Source organism: Athene noctua, chromosome 2 (assembly GCF_965140245.1).
Source record: "Athene noctua chromosome 2, bAthNoc1.hap1.1, whole genome shotgun sequence".
In the NCBI taxonomy this organism is placed as follows: domain Eukaryota; kingdom Metazoa; phylum Chordata; class Aves; order Strigiformes; family Strigidae; genus Athene; species Athene noctua.
This window is the reverse complement of record NC_134038.1, coordinates 99,780,479-99,796,705: the sequence shown is the minus strand read 5'-3', so window position 1 is coordinate 99,796,705 and position 16,227 is coordinate 99,780,479. Positions and strand designations below refer to the sequence as shown.

The window sequence follows — 16,227 nt, the reverse complement described above, 5'->3', positions numbered from 1 at the left end:
GAGATGTTCAGAGCTCAACCTGGCAGGTCCCTGAGCCACCAGCTCCACATTGGCCCTGTTCTGAGTAGTGGCTTAAACCAGGTATCTCCAGAGGTCCTGGGGATAATAGGATGGCAGTATTATGTAACTTGCCATGCCTTTTAACCTAAACTTGTTCACTGGCCTCCACTGTTGTGGACTGGCTACTTCACTTTTATTTCTGATCTAAGTTTTAGACAGCTGGAATAAAAGGAAAAAAATAATTACCTCACACCAACTATTATCTTGTAGGACTGTCACTCTTTGGGCAAGTGTGATGAAATTTACCAATGTACTTTAAAATGGAAACAAAATAATATTGCTGTGTTTAAAATATTGTTATTCTTTGAAGAAGTTAACATTTTAAAAGACCAATGTCAGGTGTAATGAAAATAATTTCCTGCAGCGAGTTGGCATTAGGAGAACAAAGCATGTTCTTGGGATACAGGCATGGACATAGTGCAGCAAGTGCAGAGGAGGGCCACAAGGATGATCAGGGGGCTGGAGCCCCTCCCTTATGAGGACAGGCTGAGAGAGTTGGGGTGTTCAGCCCAGAGAAGAGAAGTCTCTGGGGAGACCTTATAGCGGCCTTCCAGTACTTAAAAGGGGGCAACAGGAGAGATGGGGAGGGACTTTATCAGGCAGTGTAGGGACAGGATGAGGCGAAATGGTTTTAAACTGAAAGAGGGTAGATTTAGATTAGATATAAGGAAGAAATTCCTTACTGTGAGGGTGGTGAGACACTGGCTCAGGTTACCCAGAGAGGCTGTGGCTGCACCCTCCCTGGCAGTGTTCAAGGCCAGGTTAGACGGGGCTTGGAGCAACCTGGTCTAGTGGAAGGTGTCCCTGCCCATGTCAGGGGGGTTGGAACTAGATGATCTGTAAGGTCCCTTCCAACCCAAACCATTCTATGGTTCTGTGATACAACCATTGAACTCCTACTAATCAAGTATGATGGGGTTAGGGGAAAGCAGTGAGTCTTCCACACAGTAATTCCACACTGGTTCAGACCTACATGTGTTATTGGTTGAAATAAATTTTCAAAGGGAGCAGGAATATGTTTTCTAAGTAAAATCTAGAGAAACAATGTAGATAAAATACAAACTGATTCTGATAACACTTAAGTGTTTTGGGAATGTAGTCAGGCTTGCAGGTGCTTAAAGTGCTAGTAGGAACCTTTCAGAACCATGATCCTATGACGTATTCATACTTATCAGCATAAAGTGGCCCTCTGGTGATTTTTACAGCTATTTTAAAATTATGGGCAGTGCTTCTAAACAGTTATCATTTTAGCTTAAACTTCCTCTGGCTAAGGAAAATAATGATACACACTTATGAATTGCTTTGTAAACCTTTAAGGTGAAAGACACTAACTATTGTAGTATTGTCCAAATAACAACAAAGTTAGTACTTAGAGCTCAGAGAAGGCGTAGAGCAGCACTTTTGAGGAATTGTGTAGCTGTAGGAATATACTAAAATCTTAAATCAATATTAAATGTAACAAAGTAGGCTTAGCCACTACTTAAAGAAAAAAACAAACAACAACCAATGAGCATCCTGTGGCTACTTTCCAGTTTTATTCTGCTGCCATAACAGTCACACAGAAGAGTTGAAGTGTAACAGATCATGCTCTGCATTCAAATATTTTTGATAACATTTAAACAAATCTACTCAAAGAAAATATTTCCCAGTTCTTTATTTGCAGGGAATAAATTAAACACAAAAGAAAAAACACATACATGCTTGAAATAAATTTTAACATAGTATTAAAAAAAGTTTTGGGGAACATTAAAGAATGAAGTCTCAGAACCAGCCTGATGTTCTTATACATTTAAAAAGAATGTAAATTAAAATGGATCTTACTTTATTTACTCCTCAAACTTAAGTGCAGCACAACACAGTTTAAGTGCCTCAGCACAAAAATAAAACAAATAATTAATAGACTAGGCCATTGGTAAATTTATCATTTGTTACCCTTTTTTTAATGCTGTAAGTGTGCAGCACATAAAGCCAAATGTGACTGTTTATTCACATCCTGCTGTATTCTCTAGAATACAGCATTTATCTACCTGCAGAGATAGATTTAAAACCTGAAGTAAAATTAACAAGATGAAAGTGTATGCCTCAAAATCAATCATGTTCACACGAACTCTGGACTGCAGAAATGGATGCTGAGCTCAACTTTCCAGACAGTTCCTGCCTAAAAATGTAATGTAATGTGTTTATATGTTGTTATTAAGCTGACTGAAATTTTGACCAAGCTGATGCAGCCATTGATTATAAGTTTTGGGCTTGTAGTAATAAGCTCTGTTCCCACCTTCAGAAGCTCTTCTCTGAATAATTTTCTCCTATATGATAAACTGGGAAAGAAACAATGCACACATACACAGCTCTCAATCTTTCCTAGTTATGCTATAAAATGGCCTGGAATAAATGAAATTAACAAAGTGCAAATGATTACCAAAAGCAAAATCTGATGTCTGATTATCTTTTATCATCAGAGGACTTTATCTTGCTTCTTATGGTCTTTAAATTACAGTTTAATACTTGGAAATACTTTAAAACTGTACATACTAGCATTTATGTAGAGGAAAATTATGAACAGTTACACTTTTCATATTAATCCATATAATTCAGCTTTAAGAAGCAGAAGAGAATATATATCTGAAAAACATCTAGTTATATAAACATCTTCACCTTGTAAATTAGAGATTAAATAAAAGATATTTAACAATACAAAAAAAACCCTCTAAAAACAAAACATTAGGGATTTAAAAAGAAGAATTGCTTTTATTCAGTAGGATTTTTTTTAGGTTGATTGTTGTTTTTTTCCCAAGGATACAGCTTTATGGAAATAACTAACTCCAAAAAAGTTTGCTGTGTCATTTTAAATAAAAGATGGGGAAAAAAAAAAAGTCGTCTATGCATGAGAATGAGGGTGGGAAAGAATAAGTGCTTACTTTCCTTCCAGAAATCATGAGGTCTGTAAAGTTATATAGAAGGTGTGGGGGAACAGATCTAAAAGTTGGTTTTAATCTCTTTTCATTAATACCATTTTAGTGGAATGGTATTATGATGAGATGAGATACCCTGGTTGTGTCTGTCTTATTTCTACTGAAAAATATTTTGTTTTCTTCCCTGTCCCATGGAAAAAGCTATTAGATAGATGCTTAGCCCTTACTGAATTACTCCCTCAAGTTGTTTTTAATAATACTTTAATAACAAAAGAAAAATAAAACTTCAAGTCAAAGTGCAAGCCACCTTGTTTCAGCCCTTCATAAAAGTGTTAATATTTTTCCTCATTCATCTCCACTTATTTTTTAAATACAAAAGCTGAATGAGCTATTAGGAACTTACAGTCCTTCAACCCCCACTGTGCACTCATATCAGGAGATAGTTTCTTTTTACTGAGCCCAAATGAATTTGGAAGTTTGTTTTCAAAATAATAATAGAAATATAGTATTGTTAAGCTGTCTTGTTCCTACATGATCAGAAGCACTAAGCAAATCTAAATTTAGCCTATTATTGTAACAAGGATTTCTCTGGATAAGTAGCAGAGATTTTTAAAGTTATTTTTTCAAGTTTCTATTAGATACAATAACCCTTCTATGATTGCACTGTAAACTGTTCCAGCCATCTCATTTAAAGGAACAAACTTGATATTCCAAAGCCCACTTAGTGGGAGCTAAGAATATGAAAAATATTATAGAAAAGGTTATTGATTGCAAGTGGAAAGAATGTTGAGCTCCTTCCTACAATAATTCTAGAATTTGTCTAGACTATTCAGGCTTTTGGGAGCAAGTTTGAACTCCTATGAGCATTATCAACCCAAGAAGCACAGTTAGTGGAAAATTCCCATTGTCATTACTAACTGCCAGCATTTTTAATGCTGTATGTTAACTTAAGTCTTGTTTTAATTAGACCTTCTGAAATGAAGGTTTACAATAGCATGACTTGAGCCATACAGAAGAGGACTCCCAACAAAACTTCGTCAGTTAAGCTGTGGCCAGGACTCCAATATCACTCTTGCTAGTAATACCTTAGCTGGAAAAAAAACCCAAACAATATGTATCATCAGGGTTTAAAAGGGAGGTGGGGGAGAAAGAGGAAAATGAAGATGAAGATTTTATCTTCAGGTACCATATACTATACTTAAGTACCACTTAGGAAAAAGGCAGCAATAGGAAACTTGAAGATAGTTTTATCCACAGAAAACAATTAAAAATATATCTATAAACACAAAATTTTAGTACTTAAAATGCTGCTATTTTGCTTGCTTCTCGAACCCCACTCAAGTAAGCTCCTGTAACGGTCTGAGGAAAGTGCCTGTTTGTGGCCTGTATTTAAAAAAACAAACAAAAAGTGAATTGTTTCCAAAACTATGAGAACAGATAGAATTTTGGTTTATAAGATCAGTTGTTTTTCTTAAGAATATACCAACATTTTTAAAAGCCATGGAGAACTTCTGAGAAAGAATTTAGGAGGAAATACTTAAGATTTTTTAGCAACTTCAAAATTTGCAAGCAAGTCAACTAGCAAAGCTAATAGTCTGTTTTTCCATCTGCACTTTAGTGGGGCAGGTAAGTTCTCTGCCAGTATAGAATGCACCTATACCATCAGCAGCATGCATTTGTTTCGTTACCCACAAATGGAGTAACAGAAAGACAGTTTGACTAAAAAGTAAGCGGATTGTGTAGTCTTGTCATGTTCTGCAGTTCACTCCTGACTTGAAATGTGGCAGACTTTCTATGCCCAATAGTAATATGAATAAAGAGGGTTCTGTGTCAAAATGGAGAAACGTTAGCATATTTGTGTAGCAGAATATATGCTACCTCTAGATTAATGGTGTTGGTTAGCAAAGGGTGATTTTTTTAAGAAATAGTTCCCCAATAACCTTAATCAACAGTAACAAAGATACTTACCTCACCGGCAAAAAAAATTTTTCCTTGTATATCTTCAGCTATAATGTCGTAAGCTTCACCGCTGCCCCCTGTTTTCACAAAACTATATGCCATCTGGAGCCAAGGGTCTTTGCTCCATCGAGTAACAAAAAACTTCACTGGGTCAGGAACCTCCTGCATAATCAAAATAAGTTATGCACTGCAAAGAAAAGCTCATAATTGCATAGCTTTTTCTCATGAAGAGTGTCTTGTAATCTTTAGAGTATGTAATACTATTACAACACAGATTAGATAACTTTCCAGAATCAAATTCCAATTTTCTGTATTATATTACTAACTACAAAGATAATTTTGTTTGCTAGACTTGCCTGATGCCTGAATCATCACAGCTGCACTGTTTTGAATGCAACAAATCTGAATATTCTAATATACCTAGAACTACACATAAGAAAAAAAAAAAAAATCTCTTCAGAATACATAGATACTCTTGCAAACAGATAAAAACCAGTATCAACATAATTCAGCACATCTGTACGTGTAACGTAAGCATTGTTTATCTTGGTAAGGCATGATGCTTTGCTACTTCTAGCTTGTTGAATCTCAACATGTAATCTTCCATTTTGCTGATAGTTTTATTCCAAATGGAGAAATATCGTTACTTATCTAAAGATCAGAAAATGAGCTGGCTTGAAAATTAGGTTCAGGGAGAAAAACAAAGTCAAAGTGTCTGTAGCTAAGCCATGACAGTAATACTGTGTATTCTTTGTCACACAGCAGCATGCAAATTCCACACAGTTCTACCAAAAAGAGCCTGTTTGAAGGTTTAGTCAGCTACAGCTGTGTCTTACTCTTGATCTTGTGACAAGTAAACAGAAGCACCCCTGGTTGCCTCTTACACAATATCTGGTATCAACAAAGAGACTGTTCTGCTCTGGTAGAACATGAGAGACTAAAGCTCAAGCAATCAAGACAATGGCTAGCCAAGTATGGCAGGTTTCATGGACATCCCAGAAGTTTGGGTACACCCCTGCAAGCTACCTTGTGTTTGAAAATCCTGCTGCATTGTGGACTTAAATTCTTAACTGCTATAAACCACAGAGACAGACATGAAAAATCACTCTTCTAGACAAGAGTGGCACCAAAACCAAAGACCCATTTGCTACCTCTGCTACATTCTCATGAGGTCAAAATAGCAGGTATGTGGACTTACACTGCACACAATTCTGGTAACTGTAAAGCCATTATCAAAAGTATGTTTTCTAGAAAAAGTCAAGCTTTCAGATGCCAAAGCTTTTCCAAGATCATTAATCCTAGCATCTGAACTACCAGTGAAACCTGAGAGATCACCCACGAACATTAACACAAACATTCCTTGGGATCTAACTGCTCTTAAGTAATTTAACTAACACATTATTATCTATAGAGTGTAATGTAAATAACATTGCTAAGTGACAGTCCTCTGCTCGCACCAAGTATCTCTGATTTTCCTATTATTTTTTATCATAATGATGAGCTGGGGGAAGGAAAAAAGGTAGAAGTTTTTATCTAATTTTTTTTTACAGTCAGGATGTAGGGCCCTTTGGTAGATCATTTTGCCTGTACCTCCATCCTAAGAGAGCTCAGGCTGTTTCTTCTTAGAAGAGTGATGGATTGGTTTGGTTTGGGGGTGTTGTAATTTCAGTTGCTTTTTACATGGCGAGGGGCAGGAATCATAATCAAATTTATCTAGCTTAAAGCTGTTAGCATATATTGAAAGCAGTGATGATCAAAAAAGAAAGTGTGGAAAAAGTGGCAGCTAAGAAGTGTATTTGTGTTACCTGTCTAAAGTACTAATTTTTATTTATTTTCCTTTCTAAAAGCACTTTAAAGGGTGATAATGAATTGAAAAACAGAAGTGAACTACCATTTTCTTTCACTAAAAACACAATGTTTGATCTCTTGTCTGAAGAATGTGAATTGAAGTATATCTCCAAAGAAGCCTATTCCTTCAAACTAACAAGAAAAGAAAAATAGTTTAGAATGTCAAAGGTTTTCCTATACATCATGAAGCAAGTGGAAGCTTTATGTATGTTGGCAAGTTAATTCATCTCTTAATAAAAGAGGCTTCTCTTACCTGCTCCTTAAACAGCTCTCGAAGTACAGTCATACACTGTTGCAGTACTTGTTTATCATCTAAATTCTTAATGGTTGTCACAGCATCTCCAGTGACCACTGACATTAAAATGCTTTGTTTCCCCTAAAAACAAGACATTACCATATGAGAAAATTTCAGAATTATTAGGTCATTTATTGGTATTGACAAAGAGATTTTGAGCTGCAGTGCAACTTCCGTTCTAGAGGAAGGTGAGTTTGATTCCTTAGAATAAAGGCTGCACATTCTACAAGGGGCTGTCAGCCCCTTTTACAAGTTGATGAATTAAGTGAAAACTTCCTATCTACCTATTTAAAGGCTACACTAAAAGATTTTACATTTTGTATGTTACTTTTTGTGACAGACCTCTTAAACTCTAGTTTCATGCCAAAATTTCACTCAGCTGTACTCCAAAAGGTTGTAACAAAGAGAATCTATTTAAATGCTGCTTAAATATGTTTGGATTAGGCCAATACTAAGTTCTTACCAGCAGATTTTGGCCAAATAAATTCAGTTCTACTGATGTTTCCTTCCACTTCAAGAAACCTGCTACCATGCAGAATTTAATTTAAAGATGAAGCAGTGACTATAGAATAGCACACAAATTCTCAGCTCCTTGAAAGAACTCTCCCTCTCTTGTTTATATAAGGCAATTCTTCTGTTACTAAACTTGGTAACTAGCAGAGAACAGCTATCAAGCAAATTAAGAATGTGTCTCTGGACAGCACCAGCACACTGAACCTCATGTAGAATGAGTTTAAAAGTACTGAAGAGCACTTGTTTAAGGAAAGTCTTATACAGGTACCGGTAGTGTAGTAACAGAGCACAGTATTCACAGGATGGTTTCCTTTTGTAGTAAGCCATAAGGTTACATAATGGCCTTTTAATTGCTGCCAAGTAGAAAGCATCAGTTGTTGTAAAAGCATGAAAAGGTAAGATATAAATGTGTAATGAGTCTGCTTGGAACTGGCAAGGAAGAGAAACACTATGTCAGTGCACTAGTTTGAATTTGTTTTGAAATTCATGAGTTTGGGACTGATCTTACAGACCTCAGTTTCATACAAAACCTAGTGCTTATCTTTTCTTCTGCCATTCCACACAGTTAGTCAGGCTAGTGCAAGCCATTAAGTGTTAATAAGTCAGCATGATCCTTTTAACAGCATTTTTAGCTGATTTAAAGAAGGGAACAGAAGTCCTAAACTGGAAGTGACTGGTAGATTTTCTCATATTAGTACATCTATAAGTCAGGTGTTACAGACTTAGTTTCAGGATAGTTTTAGAATAAAAGCATTGAATATTTTGTATCCAAATGTAGGAAGATATTCCCATTTATTATAATGAAGTATCAATCCACTATTTCTTCATAAATAACACCGCTTCCACTTCTTTTAACAGTTGTAAGGGTGAGGGGAAGATAAATACTTTCACCATTCAGTAATTATTGCACCTAAATTCCAAACTGAATTTCTGAAATACCAACAGAGAATACAGCTAACATATGATACCTCTGTATCCATGTCATAGAAAACACTAAAGAGCCCACGTTGGCTGGAGTTGGGTGGAACATGACCAAAAAAATCAGCTCCTTGAATTTTACTGTCCCAAAATCTATAAGGAAATTGCAAGGCTATCTACAGAAAGAGAGAGAGAGATATGGAATTAAAACATGTCATACCACAGAACTCATAACTAGATATGGTATATGATGTTCTTCTAATTCTTGTTCCCTTTTCCACTCAATGAAAGATACTCAGTTCTTTGAGAGGGTCTCAACAGAGAATATATGGGTCTGTTCTACAAGGGGGACAGGGAAGGAAAAAAAAAATGCTAGTTTCACAAACTGCAAATGCAAAGACTATCAAATTCACAATGGAATTCACTATGGAAAATGCTCAAGAAATTCAGTATAATTTTTACAAACATAACATAGAACTCCGTGATACCCATCTCGTGTGGGGATTCTCAATTTTGCCTTTAAATTTCAACATTGTTACAATCCTGTTTCTGGCATTACTTCTGTTGCTGCTTTGTTCTACTCATGTGTCTTACTAGGGATCTTTTCAGGATAGGCTGGTCTTTTTGCACTGGGAAAGGGTAGGAGATAATAAATCCTGAGAAATGCATAGCAAAAGCAACAGGGACAAAGACGACAATGTTTCTATGAAAAGAAAATTAAATATAATCTGAAATTACTTACCTTCTCAATGACTCCTGCTCCCAAACTATTAATGGCTTTAATTTTTTTTTCTGACAGTGGAGGATTAAACTGAATGGCGTTTTTCTGAAGAAGGGCCAGTGGTACAGTTGCTAATACCTGAAAGAAATAATTATAATCACAACAGTAGCAAAAGCTGAATACTGCACTTAAAGCCTCACTTAAAGCATCCTCTTAACTATCTTGAATTATTCTTGTAGGATGCAGCATAATACTCATCAGACATCTCTAAATTAGTGCCTGGTTTTACCCCCATTAATGGGAAACACATGCCTTACATTCAGGCAAGAACAGATCCTGCAGTTGACTGGTTTTAAGTTACAGTCTGTTGAATTGCTTGTATGAGAGTGGCTAACCATGCTACTAATCTTAATACCTCCTGTAATTTATAATCAATGGCTCTCAGATTAACAAAAGCTGTCTTTTTGAAAGGAAAGAAGACAGTCATTGTCTTGTTTCTTCTTCTTTCACAGATCCCTTTTCTTTAAAATATGCTCAGTAACATTTTTGATGTCGACCCAATTGTGGCCAAGTTTATGTATCATTTTGAAAATTACTAAAAGCTAAATTATGCAGCATGAAGCAGGTGGTGATACAGGGAATAAGGGAGACAGAGAAATGAGTAGTCAAGTCCTGCATACTAAAGGGAAAAATTCTAACAGGGCAGATTCACATGCTAAATGGGGTAAAGCTGACCAGGGAATAGAACCAGAAAGCATAATTGTCACTTCAAAAACCAGATAAAAATCTATTTGCTTCACATTTTTAGTACTACCTGTATAGTGCTTAGTTCTTCAAATCAACTAGTACTCAAAACTCAAGCATGCTCCATAAAAAATAGGCTCTAGGACATTGAAATATGGGTCACTAGAATATATGAGTTTCATCTTTGAGTGGGGAGAAACTGGACTAGTCTTCTGAAGGAAAAAAAAAAGACAAGAAGGACTTGTCCTGTGGTTGTTGCGTTCCCTGAAATCCTTAATCTTGAAGCATACTAGGTACCTTCTGTGTTGTCCACACTGTTCCATCTGCAGTAGTGACCTGTACTTCTTCACCAGAATAGTCAATACTCTGTACCTATTGGAAGACAGATTGAAGATTATACTACAAAATCTACATATGCAATGCAGATTCAGACAATAATAGCTAATATAGCACCAGTCTGTAAACAAGAAATTGAAGAACACAAGTTTCGAGAAAAATATTAAAAGAAAAAAAAAATAGCTTCCATGGAAGCTGAAAAAGAAAAATCATCATGATTCTAACACATAAGCTCATCATATCACAACATTTGAGTACTGATAGTCCTCAAGGAAGATTTCAAGAAATGCCAAAATTGTCCTCTCTTTTCTTAAAGACAAGTTGAAATAATCACAGGCACAGATTTGCCTGGTCTAAAAGAATAAGAAGATATGACTGTGTGCTTCAAAGCAATCCAGGGTAGGCACTGCATCGACATTTTACAGACTCACGGGGAAATTCAGTCGGATGTCCAGCCCTTCTGCCAGTTTATCAATCACAGTAGAATATCCCACAGTTAGAAGAGTGTGATCTCCAGCAAACTGGGCAAAAAATTCATTGTGGTCCCATGAGCGTGCAGATACCTGTGGACAGAACATAACTAGCTGTCTCTACTGCTGAGATGACATGGGTACTAGCAAAAGTCCCGCAGTTTAGAAGAAGCCACCCTACTCCCTTCACAGCTGGAAAGAAAAAGTGCATCACCAGAATGTATGGCAAAACTGACAAAAGCAAATGGCTTATTTACCTAAGGCCACTATACAACGTATGAATTGCTGGATTAAGAAATGTCATAATATGGGTTGGTCACTAGCAGATAATTTCTGCTTGGTAGAGAAAACAAGGAAAGTACAAAAATTCAGGTGGATTGCAGTGTACTTATTTCAGTTTTATGTCTCTGCAAAAAACCCCAGATCTTACAGACTTCAAATGAAAATGGAAATATTTTATTTCCCAACATGAAGGGGAAAATAATATGCAAAAAAAACTGAGTGGAATTTTTCTGTCATTTTGAAAGTTCTTCCATGATATCTTTCACTGACCCTTTTCACCCCTGCAAACTCACAGTTAGTACAAAGTGGTATTTTTACGAAGCAATTACCACTTAGCAGTCAAAAATCTGAAGTAATTCTCAGACTGATATTCAGACACCTATTCCTATCACTGCAGTTGCATTTACTTCATATTTTGATTTTAAAATTGAAGGCAAGATAGATTTTAACCTCTTTCTTATTTCCCCTGGGTGCTTGTGAAGTATAAAGTCTTGATATACTGAGATCTTTTCCATTGACTGCCCTGGTATAGCACTGTCTTGCAGATTTCTGTTATGTTCTTATGTGCTTCTCAGTTCAGATCAGATTTGTGCATCTGCATCCATCAGCTGTCCCCCTACTGTAGTACAGTTGACCCTAAACATCTTTAACCCAAGAAACAGGACTGAGTAAATAATGCACTTCAAACATCATCATACTTCAATATTTCCTGAACCTGCTTGGTTAAAGCTGAAGTCGTCAGGAAAGCCAAGTATCACATAGTCAACAGAATACCTAGGACTGGTGAACTGGGGCCCACTGTCAGGGTGTTGGAACACTTCAGAAGTTAAATGCATTTATTCTCAAGACACCTAGCAAGGTAGAGAAATACCTCAGTTTTTAAACACAGAACTGAGAAGCAGAAGTCAAACACAACATCTGAGGAAAGGTAACTCTCCTGTGAATTCTATCACCCAGCATCTCAGCAAAATGCCCTACTCCACTGCACCATCTACTCTCAAATTCTACATTAAAGAGTATCTCACTGGAAGCATGGCCTGAACTCTCATCAGATCACCTAAGGCAGTGCTGGAGTCTGTCTCAGTGCCTTAAGGAACAGGTTAGGGATGCAGGAACAGTTCAGGGATAGCCGATTCTTCGTTTGGGGCCACGGGATAGATCAGATTACTTCTCAATGTTACTTCCAACCCTATTTTCTGTGAAGTTCAACTACATCAGAACACAGCTGTCAAAACTCACCTGAGAGAGATTGCTGCCACAAGCATACTCCAAATTACTGAGATGGAACTGTAGTACTTTTTCTTCTAGCTCACTGAACTGGATACCAGATTCCTGAATAAAGGCTTTATAGATCTCTTGTATTTTTTCTGTGAAAGAACATGTTTAAAATAAGAATACATCATGATTTGTCAGAAGTCCTACTGCATTTTGATACGCTATTCTCTAGATCACAAGATTTTCAAGCTTACTGCTAATGTGCACTAAGATGTTTTTCTTCTCACAGAAAAAAACCCACAAGATCTTTTCAGTGATAAAATACAACTTTGTTGTTTAATCATAGGCTTCCCTAGTAACATCATCTTCTTCAAAGAGGAAAGATACATAGCTTCAGTAAAAAAGAGAATAAAATTATTTCAAAGAAAAAGGAGAAAAAAACCCAAAACCACTGTGCAACAGCACAGCTGGGCTAGCCAGTTGAGATAGGAGAGAAATTAATTATTTAGCTGTCATCAATATACAGCTGAAGATATTTCAAGGAAAATACACTTTAAGATAATGAAGAATCTTTGTAAATAAATCCTGATTAATTTTTACAAAACCAGAAGAGCTAAGAAATTTGATCCAGAATTCACTGAAAAACACAAGAATTGCTAATTCTGTCTTACAGAACCCTCACTGAGAAAATCTGTGAGGCAGACATTTCTGAGCTAGTTTATTTTCTGTTGTTGAATGTGCTTGCATGCAGTAAGTGTGGTGGGAGGCGTTACCAATGGAGATGGGACTATTCTTGCCAGCAAAAGGCTTTGATGAGGCTCTTTTTCAGACAGATTAGTCAAGAAATATGAGAGTTATGACTAGCTATGGCCTGCTTTAGCAAAAAGGAAGTCTTCTGAACTGCTAGTGCCACTAGTTATACTGAAAAAGCTACCTCATGAAAACAAGATACTACATCAGAAGTCATACAGTATTATAAAAGCCATCAAGTTAGGCTTCCTTAAAAGTTACAGGTGATATTTTGGTCTGCGTGTATAGGACAGTCAATCTCTGTTTGTCCTCCACAGGGCCAGGTTATCACTGTTGGATTTAAGGTCAGATGTACAGCCATGCGCTTCTAAAAATGTCCAATGTAAAAGCCAATTTAATATAAAAATTTATGAACACAGCCAACATCTTTACTTTGCAATACATCTCCCACTTACCACCAAGAGGAACATCTTGATGCTGTGTTTTATCTTTTCGCCACTCAGAGACGACATCTAGGATGGCATTGAAGTGAAAGTCCATACGTTTATCTAGAGTGGGATCCGTTATCCTTCCACCTTCCTGGATCAAGTCACATTTCTCCCCTAGTTTGTGCATTTTAATGCCAAGCTTAAGAAAAAGACATTTTATTGCTTTTTAAGTAGGGAAAAAAACAGTGGCTAGCCTGCTGGAAGTTAAAGTGAATCCCTTAATTTCAGATTTAAACGATGTCACTTAAAAATCCACAACTTCAAGTAATTCATCAGATTAACTCAAACTCTTATTCTTCTAAAACTGGAATACCAACAATCCTTCTATCTGTCAATTGTCCACAAACTGTTTTTTCCCCACTCTTCTATCCCTTTCTTTATGAGGGATTCCCATAAACCTCATCTCCAACTTTCTTATCAGGCCAGAGGCTAGTACAAAGATGTTGGGTCTGGTAATCAAACATGATGAACAAGTATCCTTCATTTCTACCTCTTCTTATTCTCTAAATCACCATTAAAATCAGTTCGTACTACAGCTTTCTGGTGCCTGATGTCCAAAGTTCCCTGCGTTCAGGAATTGGCAGGATGTTGCTTGCCAGGTACCACCAATTTTATTAACAAACAAGCAAAGAAAAAAACTTATTTGGAATTAAACCTAGTATCTTGCTCTGCTTGTCTAACTTGAATAGAACACACAACAGAACTAAATCAGAATAAAGATGTTTTTAATGTTCTACAGAGTCAGTCTAGAGAAAATAGCACAAATATAGTGCTAACTTCTTCCTAGGGCCTTGTTAACTTAAGGCACACTTCAGTGTTTTTCACATATCCTCACATCTCTCTAGGCTGTTGGTCACCACTGCAGATTCCTTTAGGATACAGTTGTACTTTGAATGAAAGGTGACAGGAAATGATCGCAAATGACTCCTCATCTCATAACTAAAACATGATATAAAAAACCCCCAACTTCCTCAGGACACTGTAGAGCACTAAACAGTTAAAACAGCATGGGCTGGATTTGCATGCCTCTCTGAACAAAATCCATACTCAGGTTCCATTTGGGAGAAATTCAGCTTCCTGCCCCAAAAAAACACCAAACCAAACCAACAGATTAAAAAAAAAAAAAAAATTAAAAAAAAAAAAAAATCGAATTGCAGTGTGTTTGCATCAGTAGTTGTTAGACATATTCGTCTTAACTTGTGCAGAATTGAATAGAAATATAGAGGCTGAGCAAAGGCAAGTCCATCATAGAAGTATGTATTACCACAACACAGCAATAGCCTCCCACAGTAAAGCTTTTCTCAGCTCTAAGAAAGTCTGCTGGGGATCTTTTACATTACTATCTCCAGAAAAGGGGGAAAAAGTGGTTTCTTCTGGTTCTGAAGCTGGAGCTGCCTTGTTTTTCTTTACAGAATGTGCCCAAAACCATTTTACAGCCCTCCTCTATCCCCAGCTGTTACCAAATATATAATAGTAACACAGAGTTTACTTACAACACAGAACAGTATTTTAATCATGTCATGAAAAAGGACTCCCACCCTTACCCAGCCACCCAAACCTGGCTTTAATGACAGTTTTTCACTACTGATAAGGCATGACCACTGCAGGGAACCCACTTGCTCACACATTAGTGCCACTGGGTTGTTGACACATCCATTGACGATTTGTGCACCTCTTCCAACAGTGACTCCTTTGAATGTCTTATCGTCCCACACTCGGCCACCAATTCTATCTTTAGCTTCTAAGACGATGACCTATGACACAACACAGCTTAGTAAATGGTAAGATTTGATTATATTAAACACATCTATTCAACTCCAGAGCAAAGGAGAAAACAAAACACAGAAAAACCCCAAGCAATACAGCAATTTTAACAATCTTAACACTTCGTTTTAATTTCTGAACACAGTTCATTTATGCATTCAAATTATCTTTTAAAGATTATTCTTCGGGATATACATATATAAAATAACTGTTACTTTAAGAAACAAACCTAACAAAAACAAGCCTTCTTTTTAAAAAAGACCTGAAGACCTATTCAGGAAACCTCAAAATGGGAGTTTAAGGCATGCTACAGGTTATTAAACACAATGATCCAGGTGCAGTGTCCATCTGAGGCAGTCCATACACATTCTGGAGAAATTTATTCCTGGGATATTCTAAGAAAACCACACTCTCGTGTATTTCCATGACTCATACATACCTCCTTCAATATCCACTACTTGTCACAGACACAGGATACTGGACTAGATGGATGTCTGACTGAGTTTGTTTACCCTTATTTACAGTATCTTTTTATTTTTAAATTTTAGAGAAACTCCATCTCTCCAGAACAGTAGAAAGCAATGGTGTGTATGTATATACATATATTAAAAAATAATAATATATATATATCCTGCCAGTTTATATTTGTGTATTTTACTGCAGAACAGCTTTCCACAGGACTTGATGTACAGAAAAGCTGCACTGCAATTTGCTATTTAGCAAACAAAGCATGAGATAATGGGCCTACAGGATTCAGGGATTCATATAAGTATATACATACATGAACATATATATATGTAAATCTGGAAAGTCAGATGCTCATTCATTTCCTTAAACTTCAGCCCTGCAAACACTTCATGTGTAAAGAGTCCCACAGATTTTCATAAGAATATTCTGATGTGTAGAATCGTTAACATGTAAATATTGTGAGAACACACTCTCAATGATAAAT

At 36.5% G+C, this 16,227-nt stretch overlaps 1 protein-coding gene across 2 annotated transcripts in view; it reads right to left on the bottom strand.

The window, feature by feature from the left end:
• Positions 1-1,573: 1,573 nt before the first annotated feature.
• KDM1B (lysine demethylase 1B) overlaps positions 1,574-16,227 on the bottom strand; it is a 29,780-nt gene continuing 15,126 nt past the window's right edge. For both annotated transcript variants that reach the window (XM_074899736.1, XM_074899735.1), the window contains exons 12-21: positions 15,128-15,265; positions 13,479-13,650; positions 12,298-12,425; positions 10,738-10,869; positions 10,268-10,342; positions 9,248-9,364; positions 8,556-8,681; positions 7,033-7,155; positions 4,941-5,093; positions 1,574-4,355 (exon numbers count right to left, since the gene is read on the bottom strand). In XM_074899736.1, coding sequence (XP_074755837.1) covers positions 4,272-4,355; positions 4,941-5,093; positions 7,033-7,155; positions 8,556-8,681; positions 9,248-9,364; positions 10,268-10,342; positions 10,738-10,869; positions 12,298-12,425; positions 13,479-13,650; positions 15,128-15,265 — 1,248 coding nt within the window. In that variant the 3' untranslated portion in view covers positions 1,574-4,271. The remainder of the gene's footprint in view (positions 4,356-4,940; positions 5,094-7,032; positions 7,156-8,555; positions 8,682-9,247; positions 9,365-10,267; positions 10,343-10,737; positions 10,870-12,297; positions 12,426-13,478; positions 13,651-15,127; positions 15,266-16,227) is intronic.